At 47.6% G+C, this 19,901-nt stretch overlaps 3 protein-coding genes across 5 annotated transcripts; 2 read left to right on the top strand and 1 right to left on the bottom strand.

The window, feature by feature from the left end:
* Positions 1-4,625: 4,625 nt before the first annotated feature.
* Positions 4,626-7,425, top strand: LOC136496600 (phenylalanine ammonia-lyase-like). Its single transcript, XM_066492320.1, has 2 exons — positions 4,626-5,093; positions 5,407-7,425. Exons 1-2 carry the CDS (start codon positions 4,729-4,731, stop codon positions 7,151-7,153), a joined length of 2,112 nt encoding a protein of 703 aa, XP_066348417.1. The 5' UTR covers positions 4,626-4,728; the 3' UTR covers positions 7,154-7,425.
* A 5,827-nt stretch (positions 7,426-13,252) lies between these two features.
* On the bottom strand, positions 13,253-14,938 carry LOC136498409 (L-type lectin-domain containing receptor kinase SIT2-like). Its single transcript, XM_066494342.1, has one exon. The coding sequence runs from the start codon at positions 14,722-14,724 to the stop codon at positions 13,528-13,530; it is 1,197 nt and encodes a 398-aa protein (XP_066350439.1). The 5' UTR covers positions 14,725-14,938; the 3' UTR covers positions 13,253-13,527.
* A 2,251-nt stretch (positions 14,939-17,189) lies between these two features.
* On the top strand, positions 17,190-19,600 carry LOC136496725 (adenosine kinase 2-like). 3 transcript variants are annotated; one of them, XM_066492474.1, is made up of 7 exons: positions 17,190-17,504; positions 18,068-18,121; positions 18,441-18,487; positions 18,568-18,612; positions 18,705-18,806; positions 18,872-18,939; positions 19,014-19,600. In XM_066492474.1, exons 2-7 carry the CDS (start codon positions 18,088-18,090, stop codon positions 19,120-19,122), a joined length of 405 nt encoding a protein of 134 aa, XP_066348571.1. In that variant the 5' UTR covers positions 17,190-17,504; positions 18,068-18,087; the 3' UTR covers positions 19,123-19,600. The 3 variants fall into 3 exon arrangements, with proteins under 3 accessions (XP_066348571.1, XP_066348572.1, XP_066348573.1); XM_066492475.1 differs by lacking the exon at positions 17,190-17,504 and adding an exon at positions 17,923-17,956; XM_066492476.1 differs by lacking the exons at positions 17,190-17,504; positions 18,068-18,121 and adding an exon at positions 18,149-18,282.
* Positions 19,601-19,901: the final 301 nt, after the last annotated feature.

Below are 19,901 nucleotides of genomic sequence, written 5' to 3'. Positions count from 1 at the left end.
TATTTAAGACATACTTATATTATCTATTGTAATGCTAGGTGGGTAATTTAGATGCAAATTAAGGTGATTATTTTAGATAATGTTTCATAATAGTGTGGTAATCTAGATGTAAATTTAAGGAGTTATTTAGATTATATATCATAATGATAGAGTGGATAATTTAGATGTAACTAGATGCTTACTTTATGTTGTTTCCAGAATGACAGTGGTGTATTTATTATTATGTAGAAACCAGAATAGATCCATTAGCTATTATTTTCAGTGATTAGAGTCTACTGAATTGATCGTCTTGTCTTTCTGATTTTGTGAGAATTTCTGGCATTTATATTTATTTTATTAAGCTCGTCTTTGATGATTAATGTAGATGCTCTATCAGTGGTCCCTAATTAGTAATGTCAAGATTTTGCTCAATGCAAACTCTAATAAGCTGGTCTGAAAAATAGCCATAATTACAGTCAAATAAAATGAAAAATAGAAACAAAATAAAGTGACTAATCCCTCTCCATCGTTGCCCACCTACTTTCCTTTGTGCGTTCTTGAGCATGTTGATCCATGTATTGTTTTTTTTATGCAATGTTGATCCATGTATTGTTGACCGAACATGCTCAATAAACCCATGTTTACTCCTTCAGCCCCTCGTAGATCTACCGTCTTCATTTCACTGTTTGAGATGGAAACAACTGCAAAGTAAGTACCAAATTAATGTTGGTTAAAAAATAAGATTAAGAATCCAGGTTGGTAATATAAGACGGGATTACTGCTGGTAATTTATTTTATTTTATTCAATTCAAAGTTTTAGTACTTTAGTAGAGGTTTGGTGCAACGCTCTACACCAGGGATGGTCACTAAATTCTATCGCACGGTGGAAACAAAAAAGCACGCGGCTACAAATTTGTAGGCCAACCGCAGGCGTCTCGTTCCGAACCGATCTCACCCAAAACTTTTAAACCCAGCTATAGTAGTTCCAACTTCCAAGTTGCAAATTAAATATAGTTTCCAACTTCTCAGTTGTGTTAAGTTATAGTAGTATCTGCGTACACTGTAAGCTGTAGAAATGCTAATACCTGGTGGCTTTACTGCGGTTTTTCTCAGTTGACAGTGAATTAGCTAGTGGTGGCACATGTGGACATAGATCGTCAATACGATTCATCACAGCTCCGAAGTTACACACACATGCAATGCAATGCAACCAGTTACATTACATACACATGTGATGCACGGCCGGGTTGGCCTGCATGTGCATGACACCTCGTCCGCTCCATACAACTAACCCGTTGGGCCTGTTCGCTTGAGGAATTCTGGAGGAGTTTGGATGGTTTGGAGGAATGCTGTAGGAATTTATGAGAGAAAAATACTGTCCTAGATAAAAAAAAAGCGGTTTAAGCCGGGTTTAAAAGCACGTGGGGCCAAAATTCAAAATTAAAAAAAAGAAGGGGGGCATTAAACGCAGACAAGCAAACACCAGTGTCGACCGTCAGTACTATGTAGCAGGACGAGGACGGCGGCCCGTGACGCTACATATGCGAAAGCACGAAGTCGGTCACGAAATGACCGACAACGAAAAGGCCCGCCACGACGCACCGAGGCAAAGGGCAGTGTCTCTCCTATTGGTTGAACGAGGACAATTATTAGCTACGGGCGCCCGATCGAGGTCCCAACAACCCTGGCCGTCTCGCGACAACGAGAAAAGGGGATCGGGGCAGCAGCAGCAGCGACATCAACAACCACCCACCCCCCGGCCAGCCCGTTGTACCCTTTCGTTCTGGGTTGGTGAACCCGTGGATCGATCTTGATCCCCGTCCGCCGGCGTCCGTCCGAGCTGGCTTCGCGGCTACGTGACCGCGCGCGCCAGCGATCGACGGGGCACCCAACCGGAACGTGCTCCGGTACCGGGTACGGACACGGTGGTGATGATCCAGTGGCAGCGCTGTGCCTGTGCCCCGCGCGTCCCGTTCAAAAATCAACGCCTCCGTGATACCACCGTAGAAACCTGGTATCCAATCCAAACCGAAATCGGTGGCCTACCGTGGGAGTGAGACTCCTTGCTGCTTGTTTGATCGATGTGACACCGCCACACCGGGCCGGGGTTGGAAGGAGGGTTGGTGAGAGAGCGCATGCACCTGCAAACGTGACCGCTCGCTCGCTTTCATTCTTTTTTTTTTTCCCGACCGTGAGAGTACCATAGTATTAGAGCTAAAAAACCATGGCCCATTCGTGCACAAAAAATATGAACCAAACTGAAAAAAATAAAGAACTTACATTGAAGAAAAGCTCTTCTAAGATCCGGAGAACTTTGCTGCCTCTCGTGGACGAGACAAAACACAAGGCGCCGTAGACTAGACAAAACACAAGGTACCATAGACGAACAAGAATGCTCTTAGCAAAACCCTAGAGCAACCCAATACAAATAAGAATGCTCATAGCAAAACCATAGAGCAACCCAATACTTAGAGACGCACCGCAAAACCTAATGCTCTAGAAGTCCCTCCAAAGTGAATATAAGTCCATGATGGAATAGTGAAAGTTGTGTCCATCTCAACTTTTAGCATCTCTTTTCTCCGGTTCACCAAGTGAAAATTGGTATCCATAGCTAAACCACCAAGACAAGGATGACCAACAATACTCACACACATATAAATAGAAGCACATGAAACCTCCTACAAAAGAGATTGAGTTTTTTTTTTCTTTTGCAAAACAAAAGAGAGTGAGCTTATGAATTGGAACTCACCATAGATTGTTGAGATGATGTTTAGCCACAAGAGATCGGAAGTGTTGATGTGAATGTAAAAGTACTTCTGATCTATATGACCAAAGATGTTGATGTAAAAGTCATCCACATGAGCGCATACATTGGCTTGTTTAGATGTACTCTAATTCACCCCAATCCACATGGGTACGAAGAGATTATTTTTCACCCCAATTTCTCTCAATCTATATGAATTGGGATGAAGTAGAGTGCAGCCAAACAACCTCTAAAGGGAGAGGAGCGCTGAGTGCTAGCAGGGGCTATTTCCACTTGCATTGCTAACACATGCATCCCCAATCACACGTGCATGCAGTTTCACTTCCTTAACTGTCCATTTCCATGCCATGCTATGAAATGAATGTAAAGTTTGCATAAATCTCATGTGGAATAAACAAGTTCCACAACAGTGTTTTGCCCTTTTTTATTTATTGCCATTCAATTTTAAGTTCTTTGTCTCAAATTAGTTTTAAGTCTAACTTTGTGCTAACAAAACAATGAGTGCTAGGAGAGGTTATGACACCACAATTTTTACACCATATTTACTAAAAACTACATATGTGTAAATTATGTATAATTTCAATGTAAACCAACGGTAACTAACTATGGTGATTTTGTGCAACGTACAGTTGCTCCGGAATGTAATAACTTTTCTAAGTACTATAAGGATATATTTTCTTTAAAAAACCTAACTATGGTATAAACAAATATTCATGTGTCAGGGCCTATTTGGATTCATTGGTCAAAAGTTTAGTGACTAAAGTTGAAGACTAAAACTTTAGACCACTTTAGCTCACTTCTGTGGTCTAAAGTTTTGTGAGGTGGTCTAAACTTTAGACCTCCTGTTTGAAGCTCAAGAGCTAAAGTGATCACTTTAGACCCCAATGAGGGGAGTTGCACGGACTGTGGTATTGATTTTTTTTTCATTCAAGTATCTATTAGAAAACAATTCTCCAGCATTTGATTCCTTACTAACAAAGTATTTATTGGTACACTTGAAAGGTACCCTAGAAAATCGAAGCAAGAGCTTGTTAATTGGTTTAGACGAATCCTTTGTGGTTGAGTCCAAAAATAGAAAAAATATTGCGAGAAATTGACGAGGTAAGATTTCAATTTCTTCTTCAAAAGAAGAGTGCCTTTTGATGCAAGAATTGCCCGAAACAGGGCCGATTCACAGGATATAAAAATAGGAGTACTTGATTTTCCTTGCCATATGTGCTCACCATCATAAAGCACAAATCTTGAGGTAATGAATCTATGACATTAAAGTTCCTTTATTAAGCCTTAAAACATTCTGGTGAAATTTAGTTTTTCTTTTAAAGAAACAGCATGGATTCTGCAAGGATCAGATGGCGCCCGTGGGTTAATCAATCAGGTCAATGGGTTCTACGGCTGCCGGAGACTGAGTCACGCTGTAGTTGGGCTGCCTCCATCGCAACCTACCCTTCAGGCCTAACCAACGCACACTAGATCAGACTTCAGAGCACCTCGATCAGCTCAACAACGTCAATACACAGTCACCTACAGTCCTGTACGCACATAGGCCCCGTTCTTTTGAAATTCTGAAAGAATTTAAAACAATTTAGATAAATGTGAAAAAATTTATGAGAGAAAAACACCGTTTCAAATTAAAAAAAAAAGAAGCGGATCATTTAAGAAAACGCGAACGGAACCATACTCTGTCCTGTCAAGAGAGAGAAAAAGAAAAAAAAAGAATGTCACTCCACTCTGGGATGAGAGATCAGAGATCCACCGCACCACTCAACTCACCAACCCGGTCGCCAACTAACCCACCAACACCCGGCCTCACCTAAACCCCCTCGCCTCGGCTGCCATCGCTAATCTAATGCCACCTATATAACCTCCTCGCCCCCGCTCCATTTCCCTCCAAGAAGAGCTCCAGAGTCCACCACCACTGCCTCCCGAGCTCTTCTTCCACCACCGTCGTCTGCATTAGCACTACACATCTCCTCCTCCCGGTCCAAATGGCGAGCAACACGGCCATCCTCGAAAGCGACCCGCTCAACTGGGGCAAGGCGGCCGCGGAGCTGACGGGGAGCCACCTCGACGAGGTGAAGCGCATGGTGGCGCAGTTCCGCGACCCCGTCGTCAAGATCGAGGGCTCCACCCTCCGGGTCGGCCAGGTGGCGGCCGTGGCCGCGGCCAAGGACGCGTCCGGCGTGGCCGTCGAGCTGGACGAGGAGGCGCGCCCCCGCGTCAAGGCCAGCAGCGAGTGGATCCTCGACTGCATCGCCCACGGCGGCGACATCTACGGCGTCACCACCGGCTTCGGCGGCACCTCGCACCGCCGCACCAAGGACGGGCCCGCGCTCCAGGTCGAGCTGCTCAGGTACTGTACTACTACTGCCAATCTCACGAGACCACGTGTACGTCTCTGCTTACTTGCTGTTCCAGTAAAGTATATTCGTCAACGGAGTGGTTGCAGCGTCAAATGATTCATGTGAGTCAGTGATGAGTGCCCACTGGCAACGACCGACCGTTGCAACTTGCAATTGCTGCTGCCGATGATGCCTGTCAGCAGCTCATTAATTCTGATAGGCCGATACTAGATTCTCTGAACATTTTGAATGCTACTCGTAATGACATTACAACTGCCATAAGCTCGCTCGATCTGTTTTCTCCCCTGCAACGCATCGAACCAGGCATCTCAATGCCGGAATCTTCGGCAATGGCTCCGACGGCCACACGCTCCCGTCTGAGGTTTCGCGCGCGGCCATGCTCGTCCGCATCAACACCCTCCTCCAGGGCTACTCCGGCATCCGCTTCGAGATCCTCGAGGCCATCACCAAGCTCCTCAACACCGGCGTCAGCCCGTGCCTGCCGCTGCGGGGCACCATCACGGCGTCGGGCGACCTCGTCCCGCTGTCCTACATCGCCGGCCTCATCACGGGCCGCCCCAACGCGCTGGCCGTCACCGTGGACGGGAGGAAGGTGGACGCCGCCGAGGCGTTCAAGGTGGCCGGCATCGAGGGCGGTTTCTTCAAGCTCAACCCCAAGGAGGGCCTGGCCATCGTCAACGGCACGTCCGTGGGGTCGGCGCTCGCCGCCATGGTGTGCTTCGACGCCAACGTCCTCGCCGTCCTGTCCTCGGTCCTGTCCGCCGTCTTCTGCGAGGTGATGAACGGCAAGCCCGAGTACACCGACCACCTCACCCACAAGCTGAAGCACCACCCGGGGTCTATCGAGTCCGCCGCCATCATGGAGCACATCCTGGACGGCAGCTCCTTCATGAAGCACGCCAAGGAGGTGAACGCCATGGACCCGCTGCTGAAGCCGAAGCAGGACAGGTACGCGCTCCGCACGTCGCCGCAGTGGCTGGGCCCCCAGATCGAGGTGATCCGCGCCGCCACCAAGTCCATCGAGCGCGAGGTCAACTCGGTCAACGACAACCCGGTCATCGACGTCCACCGCGGCAAGGCGCTGCACGGCGGCAACTTCCAGGGCACCCCGATCGGCGTGTCCATGGACAACGCCCGCCTCGCCATCGCCAACATCGGCAAGCTCATGTTCGCCCAGTTCTCGGAGCTGGTGAACGAGTTCTACAACAACGGGCTGACCTCCAACCTGGCCGGCAGCCGCAACCCGAGCCTGGACTACGGGTTCAAGGGCACCGAGATCGCCATGGCGTCCTACTGCTCCGAGCTGCAGTACCTGGCGAACCCCATCACCAACCACGTCCAGAGCGCGGAGCAGCACAACCAGGACGTCAACTCCCTGGGCCTCGTCTCCGCCAGGAAGACCGCCGAGGCCGTGGACATCCTCAAGCTGATGTCGTCCACGTACATGGTGGCGCTGTGCCAGGCCGTGGACCTGCGCCACCTCGAGGAGAACCTCAAGAGCGCCGTCAAGAACTGCGTGATGGCGGTGGCCCGGAAGGTGCTGACCACGAGCCTCGACGGCGACCTCCACAGCGCGCGCTTCAGCGAGAAGGCCCTGCTCACCGCCATCGACCGCGAGGCGGTGTACGGGTACTACGACGACCCCTGCAGCGCCAACTCGCCCCTGATGAAGAAGATCCGCGCCGTGCTGGTGGACCACGCCCTCGCCAGCGGCGAGGCCGAGAAGGACGCCAGCGCGTCCGTGTTCTCCAAGATCAACAGGTTCGAGGAGGCGCTGCGGGAGGCGCTGCCCAGGGAGATGGAGGCCGCCCGCGTGGCGTTCGAGACGGGCACCGCGCCCATCGCCAACAGGATCAAGGAGAGCCGGTCGTACCCGCTGTACCGCTTCATCCGCCAGGACCTCGGCGCCGTGTACCTGACCGGCGAGAAGCTCAAGTCCCCCGGCGAGGAGTGCAACAAGGTGTTCCTGGCCCTCAGCGAGGGCAAGCTCATCGACCCCATGCTCGAGTGCCTCAAGGAGTGGGACGGCAAGCCCCTGCCCATCTGCTAAGCAGCAGGACGGACGCCACCGGCCGGCCGTACGCGAGAAAGAAATAAAGAAGGGAGTATTTCAGTATTCTCAAGGCTTCATGTCGTTTGCGATTTGAAGATGATGATTATATGTTGTTGCTCTGTGTTCGTCCTGTTTGAGCTTGTAGCAGTGATCCGTGTAACCGTGTAGTCTGTCTGTTTGTTCTTACCTTGCTGCCGTGTCATATTGGCCATGGCCTGGCACCACTACTATTTTGGAAGTAAAATGCACTACTAGTACTATATTGAGTACATGTGCTCCTCGCTCTATCGCAATGTTGTCTCTTCTGGTTACGTTAGGATCAAACTCTATGAAAAAACTGTTTAATTTATCATCAGGACATCGGCTCATCATAATTCATAGTGACGGGGGGAACGCGTTTGGCAAGAGAGGTCCAGAGAGTGACAGAAGTCCTCTCTCGCGTGATCTTGCTGGCCTGGGCGAAACACGATTCGATATGCATCGGAAATTCAGATGTCCATCAGGGTATGGTCTCCAATGATTAGGGGTCGGCTGTGGTTATCTGCTGGTATTGTGTCCGAAGGAGGTGTGGCTACCAAATTATAGTACGGATATAAGATTCTACTCACGAATTATACATGTGTGGATATGTCGTTTTACCCGTTAGTATGGATGCCCTGATGGGTACATGTACATGTGTACCGATTACCGAATGTTACCTACGAGTGCGGATAGGTATATGAAATTTTACCTGTTAGCCAATTCACCACGAACCGATCGATACTTACTCTATCGACACCTTACCAACCATTGACAATAAATTGGCGATGCCTGCACTTACTAACCAGGGGTTAGCTATAATATTCATATGAACAAAAAAGTATATCAAATTATTTACCAGCTCAGTACGTTCTTCGTTTTCAGTCATGGGACAGGGAACATTATCTGAAGAGATTCAGTCAAGGTGGGAAATATATTTTGGCACGACTTGTCCATGTATTTCTAATCTATCATTATAGATCTGTAATGTTCCGGACCGTTAGAATTCATCAGTGAGACTATTTTATTTTGGTTTAAACTAAGTCTAGCAGATCATCAAAGTAAACTTTGACTGGCCATGGCAAAATCCTTCGTTGACTGAAATGGGCAGAGGAAATGTATTTAACCATATCCAACATATGCCATCCTGGCTGCTATACATTCATGTGGCGCACCTTTGACTTGTACGTAGGTGCGGTCAGGCTGAAGTTACGGAATGGTCGGTATTTGTACTGTAAAAGTTTGTAAAAGTAAGAAATGAAGTCTCAACCTTTTCCGAACGAAAGACTAATGCAAGTATAGGACTGCAATCCATAGACTCATTAACCCACGTTAAGTCAGTGGAGCCGAAAGAACTGACTGCATGAGGGAATTAGTCATTTAATTAAAGTGAATGATCTTGCATGTCACGTTATACAGTTCCATTTTGGTTTCTCTCTCCCTCCGTTCAATTTCTCCTTCTTCGATATAGGAGGACCTTTTGTTCCGCATATTACAACCGACATGTATTATCTTATACTATTATTAATCAGAGATCTAAATATCCACGTTAACTCTGACAAGACACACTAAATATGCATCTAAACTGTCCACCCTGCAATATGAGTAACCCTTTAAATTTATATCTAAATTACCGACTTATGTCGTTATTAAAAATAAACTAATATCCTATCAAATCTATATCTAAATTTTAAACATTTGCTTACATGTATATATGTTTCTGAACTACCCACTTACATCACTATTAATCCAAAACATAAAGAAAAAGACTAACTTATAGTTGTTATTATGATATCACGCCAATCAACTATACATGCATGTATGGGAGATAAAAATATATTTATATGTTTTAGGAATCATGGAAATGTTCGCTTAACGATTCATATATCAGTAACACTATCAGTTCGTTTAAATTCTATTAGTATGACAATAAATTTATGCCAGTGGTTACTTTAGATAAATTTATACATTTGGCTCAACATTATGATATATCTACTATAACAGTAAGCACTTCATTAATAAAAGTAATACTACACATTTTCTTTGGTAGATGAGGTTAGTGTAATCCAAAGGTGACATAGTGTCGCGGGTTCGAAACCGGGGCAAGCGTTGTTGTTTGTCGGATGTCACTAAGTGTGGGTCTCCGGTGTCTTGGTGGACTCAAGAACACAAAGAACACAGAGAGGACGCAGCGGTTTATCCTGGTTCTGGCTATCAGGGCCCTACTTCTAGCAGTAGTTGATCCTTGTATTCAAGAGCACCCAAATCGGGGGTTACAACGAGGAGTGTAAGAGATTTGGCAGGAGATCGCTCGGTGCTAATCCTAGGCTCGTCGACGGTGAGGTCTCTTCCTCGTCGGAGAGGAAGAAGACGGTGGCGAGGGAGGAGCTCTTGGTGCTCCTCTCGGGGTGGCTCTGCTCTCGGTGCAGAGCTCGAGTTATCGTGAGGATGGAATGATCTATTCTGTTTCTGTTCGTCATTCCCCCTCTGTAGGATTCGTACTCTCCTTATATACTGAGGTAGGTTGGGTACATGGCGGTTTGGAGGCTTAGTCTATGGTCTACGTGCACCGGAGTCTAGAAGGGCACTGTTGCGGTGTGGATGGACCTCGGAGTTGTCGTGGAGTCGGAGAAGCCTAGGGCGTCATTCGGCTCCTCTGCTCTGACGCTCTGACCGTCAGGCCTTGTCGACTTGGACCGGCCTCCACCAGGTGCACCTTCTAGAGGCTTCCTTAGTGGCAAAGGCGTTTGGCTTGAGGGGCTAACGAGCGCGCCCGAAAACCCCCGAGCCCCTGAAGCCGACGGAAGGGTTTTGTCCCCTTATGTCACGCCCCGTGCGTGACTTTGTCGGAAGAGTGGATGATAGCGCTATGCCCATTGGGCGGCACCGAGGAGCCCCTGAGCCTTGGGCGCTCGGGGCGCTGGGTCTCAGCCCAACCCTTGGCCTGTGCTGGAGGCGGAGATAAGGATCAGGCTTGGGCTACCGTTGATCAGGAGCCTGGGGCTAGGGTGAGCCCCCAAGCCCCGAGCAGAGGCTGAGGGCGTGCTCGGGTTCTGCCTAGTCCTTGGCTGAAAGGTGCGTGCGAGCGCACCTGATGGGTGTAGCCCCCGAGCGATCCTGAAGGGGTCGGTCTAGGGTCCTTCGGTCGCGAGCCTCCTACCCCGGGATTTAACATATCCCTATGTTATGGTTTCGTCACACAGCCTCCTTGGTTTTTGAAATTCATTTAGAGTAAACAATGATTGTTAGATTCTGATATTAATAACCTCTGAAGGCTAGCACATTTCTATCTTAGATGTCACTCCAAACTCCACCACGATCTTGAGCAGTGTGTTGTACTGTATGTCTAGATGACCATTTAAGCAATTAAGCCACCACAGTAACTAAGATTACAATCTAAGACTTGCAATCCTTGTTTTTCTAAAGAAAATATAAAAATGGGTGCTCTAAGTAAAATGTACATTAAAAGCACAAGAGGTTGAACTTAACATGTAGATAAAAAATCTATAAAAACTTATAATACCAAAATTTAAAAGTCAAAATCTATAATCATGACATCACAAAACATAAGCTATAATAACAAGAGCCACCATAATTTAGGCAAAAGGTTTTAACTAAATGTGTATTGAAGACACATGTAGGTACCATGTCTAAAGAGAAAACTCGGGGTATCGCATTAGAAAATGGACAGTGAGAGCCTAGAGATAAATATTTTTATTAGTCATAGGCAGTAAGCAAAACTTCTACTCCCTTCGTTCTAAAGTATAAGACGTTTTAGCTTTTATAGATACATTAACTTTTTTATTACTTATCTAGACATAATGTATATCTAAGTGCATAACAAAAACTATATATCTATAAAAGCCAAAATGTCTTGTAATTTTGAACAGAGGGAGTAATACTTAAGTATTTCTTCATATCCAGCCCTTTTAATTAGAAGCCAGAACTAAATTAAAAAGAGTGATCACCAATGCATGATAGCTACCACAGTACTGTAGTTCGATGATTTGGTCGCTATCTGAATGCTGCACACCAAGCATGCATGATAGCTACCGTAGTACTGCAGTTCAATCACCAACGCAAGAAGTAAAAAACGAGCACCATCTGACTTTAGTAGTGCATAAGAAATAAGACATGCCATATCCAATGGAAAAAAACAAAAAGCTATGGGCGGATTAGACAGTGTTCTCGGCAATTCTTCCAGCAATTCCATGGTCAAAAGAAAGGATAAAGCTCCCAGATCACCACATTTCCGAAGACACAGTTTCCTAGCGACAAAACCCAGAAACAGTGGGCCAATCAGAAAATCAGCGAGTAACATAGGCTAGTTAGGGTTAAGAGTAGGGCGTCTTTGGAATGGATTTTTGTGGATCCAACTTCAGCTGACACATTCACTATTGTAGCACTATTCATTAAAGCCTGTTTTCTCTATCTTCCCTCTCTCTCATAGAGCCGGTAGGAGCCCGGAAAGCTAAAATTTTTTACTTCACCGGCTCTTACGGGCTCTATGAGAGGGAGAGGGAAGAGAGAAAACTAGCTCCAATAAACAGTGAAATGTGTCAGCTGGAGCCGAATAATCCACCGGAATCTAGGACATAGTGTGATTTCTTCTCACATGTTTGAATCACGGCGGCAACTTCGTAAGCAGATGGCGATTTTGGTCGAGCAGGTTAGAAATACATTTGCAGCTGACTAGAACAGTACGTTGTTGTGACTATATATATATTGTCGAAGTACAGCTCATCGGCGCTGATGCAAGTACTCTCTCCGTTTCTTTTATTAGATGTCGTATTAGCTTTGTCCTAAATTAAATTAACATTTGTATCTTTGACTATTGATTCAAAAAAATAGATTCATGTCATAAGATTTGTGTTTTTAGATTCATTATGAGAGAAATACTTTCATAATATATAATATGATTTATATGTTGTAAAACTATAAGGTTTTTAAAAATGGTTGGTCAAAGATACTAATATTTGACTTAGGATGAAGTTAATGTGACACGTAAAAAAGAACGAAGGAAGTAGTTTGACACAAGTTTCTATGCATTATTATATATAATGAAGTGTCATCATTATGATCGAGTAGTTTGACACGTAAAAAGGCACGCATTAAACTTACTAGCTAGTCGTCCACGTGCTAAGCTAGTCGTGCACGTGCTAGCGGTCGGTCATGAGTCAAGCATGTGATTCCATCTATATCCATGTAATCCCTATGAACGTAACGAGAACGTACGACCCCGTCCTGATAAACACCCAGAATTCTGCGCTTTCCTTCGGGTAGACGGAAATGACCAAATAATTGATTCATTTCGACATACGTACGTGCCAATCAAGTTGGTAGTTAGAACATGTACGGCAAAATTAAGTTATGCTTGGTAACCGTAGACAAAATTAAATGACTAGAGAACGAATTTATTTCAATGGTACGTACGTGCCAACCATGCAAGTCGTTGCATTTCTTCGTTTGGCATGCAAATGCTTTGCTATCTATACATCCGTCCGTGAACCCATCGATCAGCAACGACGACGCACATGAACATGATCGATGACACTGACGACGCACGCTGCCACGACAAAGAAGCTAGCCGATGGTCAAAAAATCTCGAGCAGTTGAACTTGAAGGAATCCCCCCAAATACAACATTATATATGCTACGGAGCTGAGTATACCATGCATGCAAGATTCTCCAGTTTCGTCGAACAGTGGGTGAGGAGGGAGGAGTGAGGAGTCTCCCGCGAAGTGGAGAACACGACAAAAGATCGAGATCCAGCGCTGCTGTTGGATGGAGATGGAGCCGCGCGCATGCATGCAGATCGATGCAGCTCTGAAACTGAAATTGGTAGGAGTACCTTTCAACTGGCTCCTGATAACACATGCAGATGCGCATGTGAGAGGCTTTTATGTGTACTCTTAAAAAAGATGCCACATTCCTGTGTACCCCTCAAAAGTTGGTTGTCACCTACATGCCCTTGCTTGAACTTTTCTTTTCCCTCACGCCATTCTGTCGGCATTTGCTCCTAACGGTGGGTAACGACTCTAGAGAATGACTCAGTTGCCCTTGGGCTTGTATGAGAGTCTGAACTTTTTCGTTTACCCTGTGCCATTGTCAGGCCAATTGGCTTTGGCGCCAGAGACGCCGCTGTGAATCTCTTTTGATGGGTGCCCTGAGGATGGCTCGCGTTTCCCTGACCTGAGTGAGCTCCAACCACCGCAGAAAATGAGGCCACTGGAAGCAGACAAACGACGAGCCCCATCCCCACGGGATGCAACGCAGACCAAAACAAAACGCAAAAAATGGCAACGCGGCGTCTCTGGCGCCAAAGCCAATTGGCTTTCGAGGGAGGCTCAGCACTAGCAGCCATGCAGCCGCACCTCGCCTTGCTTCTCTTCCTCGGCCTCGGCGTTCATCTCCCTGTCGAGCAGCACGTTGCTGGCCTTGATGTCCCGGTGCACCACCACCGGCTCCCAGTCCTCGTGGAGGTACAGCAGGCCGGACGCGACGCCCTTGAGGATGCGGGACCTCTGCCCCCAGCCAAGCGCGATCTTGCTCTGGTCGTAGAGGTACTTGTCGAGGCTGCCGTTGGGCATGTAGTCGTAGACCAGCAGCAGCTCGCCCTTGCGCCGGCAGTAGCCGAGCAGCTGCACGAGGTTGCGGTGCCGGAGGCGGCCGATGCTGACGACCTCGGCCACGAACTCCCGCATCCCCTGCCTCGACCCGTGCGCCACCTTCTTCACCGCGACCTCCATCTTGGACGCCAGCACGCCCCGGTACACCCTGCCGAAGCCGCCGATGCCCAGCAGCCGCCTGTCGCTGAACCCGTCGGTGGCGTGGAAGAGATCCTTGTAGGAGAACCTGTGCGGCCCGAACGAGGCCTCCCACTCCTCCTTGACCTCCGCGTACATGCGCCGCCTCCGCAGGAACGCGAAGACGGCGGCGGCCACCGCGAAGACGAGCACCGCGGACGCTATCGGCAGCACGATCTCCAGCGTCTTGGACCTCGGCTTCGGGAACGTGACCGGCAGGGTGGGCAGGGCGGAGACGTTCATCGCCGGGGCGGCGCCGTTCATCTTGAAGCTCCAGCCCAGCACGTAGTGCCGGCAGAAGAGGATGCCAGTGGCCGACGAGAAGCCGACGTAGGCGGTGTCGTCGATGACGGAGGAGAGGTTGACGGTGGTGGAGAGCAGGGGCTTCTTGGCCCGGGCAGCCGCCTCCAGGGGAGACATGGTGACATTGACCTGCATGGTCTGGCCGTCGAAGTCCACCCACACCTGCATCGCCTTTCGGCTCACCAGGCTCATGTTCCTGAACGCGCCGGTGGCGTCGTCGTAGTAGCCGGCGTTGTCTGCGTCGACGGAGTTGAGCCCGTTCACGTCGACCCCGACGTGGTTGCCGCTCATGTCGTTGAACTCGGAGTTGAGGATGGTGTCGAACTCGACGGCGAACAGGTGGTTGGTGGCGTTGCCGTTGGTGGCGGAGCTGACGAGCCCCATGAACTGGCCCGGCAGCGCGGAGGTGAAGTTGCTGCTCTTGGCGACCACGAACGCCATGCCGTGGCTGCTGAGGTCCTCGTACGCGCCATGTGTCTGGCGCCAAAGCCAATTGGCCTGGCAATGGCACAGGGGAAACGAAAAAGTTCAGACGTCCATACAAGTCCAAGGGCAACTGAGTCATTCTCCAGAGCCGTTACCCACCGTTAGGAGCAAATGCCGACGAAATGGTGTGAGGGAAAAGAAAAGTTCGAGCGAGGGCATGTAGGTGACGACCAATTTTTAAGGGGTACGCAGGAGTGTGATATCTTTTTTTAAGGGTACACAGATAAAAGCCTCCGCATGTGAGCCGTGGGGCGTTGGGCGTTGGCATGTTGCTATTCCGATCCGTAACGTGCATGGTCATGTGGCACTTTTCGAGCGAGCATGCAAGCGCGCGCGCTTGCAGGCTTGCAGCGCACATCGCCGTGGTGTGGCGTGCCGCAAGGATGGCCAGATTGATGATTCCCAGAGATACACACAGGACGGATGACAGGATCAACGTACTCCGTCTGTTTTACCCGCTGCCTCTGAGGTCAGTCTACCCGTGCAGCTATTTTCAGCAATCAGACGTGCGTGTAAACTGCATGCAGCTGGAAAAAGAGTCGCATGGATCCATCCGGATACAGATGAGATCAGTAGTAAAAGCCAAACGGGCTGGGATCTGAAAGCCGTTGCATCTTCAGTATCCTTTTTAAGCAAAGCTACGAGAGAAGGCACATCGCTGTCGTCTACCAAACAAAGCCTAGCTAAGCCCCTACCTGGAGACGAAGAGGGGCTAGCAGCTACTAGCTAGTGATGGAGGACCTGACGGGAGTTTGCTGGCGCGTGTCCTTCCTGGCGAGAGAGACCGAGAGAGGATATGGCTCATGCATGTATGCATCGCTGCATGTTGAGACTTGCGGTCTCAGACAGTGTGGAGGAGATAGAGGCCTCCGTCCGCCAAGCGTTGCCCTCAGGCGGAGGCTCGGGGAACAGGCATGACAGGTGGGCGTGTAGAGAAATGTCACGCAAAACTAGGGTTTCATTAATTCAATCTCCAACTTCTTGTACTGTTACAAGTGTTCCCTATTTATAGGGCTCAACTACCACTTTTACAGAGTTTACAATAGTACCCTTCAACTGCTACAGTACATTCTCGGAATATTCCACTACTCGTCTTTCCTCTCGGGAGTAATCTTGTCATGCCGCCCTCAGGTACTGGGCCTGCGCGATCAGCCGGCCCATCAGGCCTCAGGACTCGGCGATGGGCCTTTGGGCCTCCGCCGTCGGTCTCCGCCTCATCTGGCCTCAGGATTCGGCGAAGGGCCTTTGGGCCTCCGTCGTCGGTCTCTGCCCCTGGGACGCCGGGGCCGCAGACCCCCGACGCCCGGTATTGCCGTCCTCCTGCTTGGGTCTCTGCCCCTACGAGCGGAGGCCGAACCGGTGCGCCCGCGCCGTCCACGAGCGCCTTCCTCTAGTTACCTGCACACACACGTAGGTAACGTTGGCACTTGATTAGCCTTGCAGCGGGGCGGCCTCCGCCCCCTCCGCCCGGAGACGCCTACGAGCTAACCGGGCGGAGGTTGCGCCAGGGTCACCGCAGCGTCCTGCAAGCAGTCTGAGAAACCGTCCTCTTTCTGGGTCTGGAGGCGCGGTAGCTGAGCCTTTTCTTAGGTAGTTGATCAGAGACGTCTCTGCGAACTGCTGGCTGCGTAGGTCTCCGCCACTCTCGGAGGCCGTGTTACAACACTGCACCTGCGAAAGTTGGTTCCAACCACCGCTCCGCTAGTTAGTCAGGTCGGCTGGTGGTATTATTGAACTCAACTGCTGCTAAAAGAATAACCAGCGCGAAATGGGATCGCTCAACCAAACTTATTATACCACTTACCACCACGCATACATCAGGTAGCAAGGGTTAGAAACTTAGAATTCGTGGCGATGGCCAGGTACAGCTAGCAGACCCCCCATGGTCTTTGGGCTGTTAATATTACTCCCATCGTCTCTAAATAAATTAATTTGCAGAGTTGTATAGAGTAAATTTTTTATTTAATCGATTTTATGGAAAAGAAATAAATATTTGTGATACCAAATGAGCACATTATGAAAACATAGTTCATGGTTACCTAATGGTACCAATTTGGTGTCATAAACTTTGGCGCTCTTTTCTACAATTTCGGTCCAACTTAAAAATTTAGCTTAAGACAACTCTAAAATTGATTTATTCAGAAATGGAGAGATAATATCCTTTCCCTGAGGCTACTCATTTCTTTCAGAGACAACAGCGCATTTGACTGGTATTACGGAAGGCATATCGCTTTGCTCCACTACCAAGTCAGCACATGGTGAGTCTGGCTGGCTGCTACTGCCGAGAAGGTGAGAAGTAGGCCTAATCAAACATCATATCAAGTTGGGTCAGATCGAGCCAGAAAAAAATAGTCGAGTTAAAATCTTTGGCCCAAGTCTGACCTGATGCACTGGTGTCTGATGGGTTAGGTCGGTTGGCCTGGTTGCTGTGAGAAAAAAATAATTCTCTTTGCATGAAAAAGTACGGCCAAGCGAACAGGGCGATAGGCAACCCGGGTTCTCTCTTCCTTCCCTGCCGTGACAATTTTCTCCGCCAGTTCTCCGGCCGGCGCCGCCCCGTGCTCCCGTCCGACCGTGCTTTCCCAATTACCGAACTCGCTCCGCCGACGCCGCGCTCGGCTTGAGCTCGAGAGGAGGAAATGGCCGGCAGCGGCTACGAGGGGATCCTCCTGGGGATGGGGAACCCCCTCCTCGATCGACATCTCCGCTGTCGTCGACGAGGGCTTCCTCGCCAAGTACTCGATTCCTCCCCGATCACTTCTCTCCTCATCTCATGATCTCTCAACTGCGCCTATACTTTTTTTTCTGAGTTTCAGTACGTAATTTTGCCAGTGATGTGATGCGGGCTCGAGCGTCACCAATTCACCGCTCTGTTGTTTCCAACGGCAGTTATGGGCTTATGGGCGCGGGTTCTACATTTTTTTTTACCACTGAATGAAACTCTGAATCTGAATAACCAGTCCGTAGTATGCAACTGAAGTACTACTGTACCAGTACTACTACCAGTACCGTTCTCATCAGTGTCCACTTGGGCTCACTTTGTTTGCTTGCACATCGTATTCCCTTATTCTTTCTTCACTACCTGTCTAAGCTGGGGTCCTCGAAAAATATGCCTTCAATTATGCTGCCTTCTCAGAACGATGTGTGTTGGATTGGGAGAATGCTTTCTTCACTACCTGTCTAAGATGTGTGTTGGATTGGGACAATGCTTTCTCGGCTGCCTTGTTCTGAGTAGTTAGGCTACACCTGAAGTTATTGCGAACTAATCAATACTTTTCTCGCTGCACCTGTGCTCCAGGTATGATGTGAAGCCGGGCAATGCCATTCTTGCTGAGGACAAGCATTTGCCAATGTAAGTCTCGTTGCCCCTTTAACTTCCCTTGCAGTTTGAAATATTGGTTACTTGATGCTGTTTGTCCTGTGGAGAATGGAAAACATATTCTTGATATTGTCACATTAAGCACCCATGGGTCGAGGAGAAACATAGTAGGACTTCTAAGTTTTTATAGCCAGGTATGTACATGGCTTGAGGTTAGTAATTAGTAGAGTATCTGAAACTGCCCATTCCTGATGTCATAACAAAAATTTCCTTCTATGACTGTAAGTTGAAATTGAATAACAAAAGTAGCTCAAATATACAAATGATGACCTGTATTTCTATGTTCTGCCAGGTATGATGAATTGGCTAGCAAGAGCAATGTCGAATACATTGCTGGAGGTAATGTTAATGCACATGAATGAAGTACTGCTTCATGATTCATTTCTCTCTCTTCTATTTATAGTGTTCTTTTCTTTCAGGAGCCACTCAAAACTCTATCAGGGTTGCCCAAGCAAGCTCTTAAGATAAGTCATAATAAATATTTAAAGCTATTAGCCTATGACCTGTCCTAATTGGTTACTTAAACTAAATAGTAACAATCCTGATTACTTTTCAGTGGATGCTTCAAATTCCTGGTGCAACAAGTTACATAGGCTGCATCGGGAAGGATAAGTTTGGTGAGGAGATGAAGAAAAATGCACAAGCTGCTGGTATTAATGTAAGTTGCAAGTTCCCTTCTTGTTTTATCTTCTTCATATACGTCACTGCCATCTATGCAACCAGGCCCACTATTATGAGGATGAGAATGCTCCAACAGGCACATGTGCTGTCTGTGTTGTTGGTGGAGAAAGGTATGCTTGCTACGGCATCTTCACTTCAACAAGCGTGTCTTAATTTTAATCAGTTCCCTTAAAACTGTAACCAGGTCACTTATTGCAAACTTGTCTGCGGCAAACTGCTACAAGTCTGAACTTCTGAAGAAACCAGAGAATTGGGCACTTGGTAATGCAAATAAACCACTAGAGCACCTTTAAGAATTTCCACATTTATTTCTCTTGATACAAATACCGTTCATCGTGCTGTTTAGACTTTGGACACAATGTTACTGGTAATGCTCTGCTTGGAATTGCTCTGGTTGAGTGGTTGTCCATTGTGCTCTGAAAATAACAAACATCATTTTTTAAGTTGATGAACATCGTTGGATGGTCAGTTTAGCACAAATGTCTCCAACTCTTCTTATTTCTCTGGGGTTTATTATGTACTATTATAGTACAAGTGGGCAGGTGGTGCAAACAATTGAGACAATATTTCAGTTCGCACCATAAAATCTAGCATATTACATAGTAGTAAATAAAGCATCCCATATTTTTTTTACTATTTTCTGCACCATTTTTCTTTTGATTTTTCCCTCTCATGCACATCATAGTTCTCTGGAGCAGCGCGGATGCAATAGCAAAATTGCACCTTGTCATAACATTATAGTTCGTTTGCTAGTTAACCACATAGCCTATACCCATCTATCCAAGTCATTGCTTGTGGTTTCTTCCATAGCATCACTGTACTTGTTTGCACTCGATGCTTTTTTATCATGGATTGTCTTTACTGATTATGATTCATGTCATAAGATTTGTGTTTTTAGATTCATTATGAGAGAAATACTTTCATAATATATAATATGATTTATATGTTGTAAAACTATAAGGTTTTTAAAAATGGTTGGTCAAAGATACTAATATTTGACTTAAGATGAAGTTAATGTGACACGTAAAAAAGAACGAAGGAAGTAGTTTGACACAAGTTTCTATGCATTATT

The sequence above is a fragment of the Miscanthus floridulus genome, chromosome 12 (assembly GCF_019320115.1).
Source record: "Miscanthus floridulus cultivar M001 chromosome 12, ASM1932011v1, whole genome shotgun sequence".
Taxonomy (NCBI): domain Eukaryota; kingdom Viridiplantae; phylum Streptophyta; class Magnoliopsida; order Poales; family Poaceae; genus Miscanthus; species Miscanthus floridulus.
The sequence above is the reverse complement of the archived record's forward strand: the minus strand, read 5'-3'. Positions and strand labels throughout refer to the sequence as shown.

Bases quoted from the DNA above. Each gene is read 5' to 3' on its own strand.
- LOC136496600 (XM_066492320.1), top strand. From the start codon at position 4,729: ATGGCGAGCAACACGGCCATCCTCGAAAGCGACCCGCTCAACTGGGGC. The intron at 5,094-5,406 runs GTACTGTACTAC...GCATCGAACCAG, and splicing joins CTCCAGGTCGAGCTGCTCAG to GCATCTCAATGCCGGAATCT.
- LOC136498409 (XM_066494342.1), bottom strand. From the start codon at position 14,724: ATGGCGTTCGTGGTCGCCAAGAGCAGCAACTTCACCTCCGCGCTGCCG.
- LOC136496725 (XM_066492474.1), top strand. From the start codon at position 18,088: ATGCCATTCTTGCTGAGGACAAGCATTTGCCAAT. The intron at 18,613-18,704 runs ATAAGTCATAAT...ATTACTTTTCAG, and splicing joins TGCCCAAGCAAGCTCTTAAG to TGGATGCTTCAAATTCCTGG. The intron at 18,807-18,871 runs GTAAGTTGCAAG...CTATGCAACCAG, and splicing joins CACAAGCTGCTGGTATTAAT to GCCCACTATTATGAGGATGA.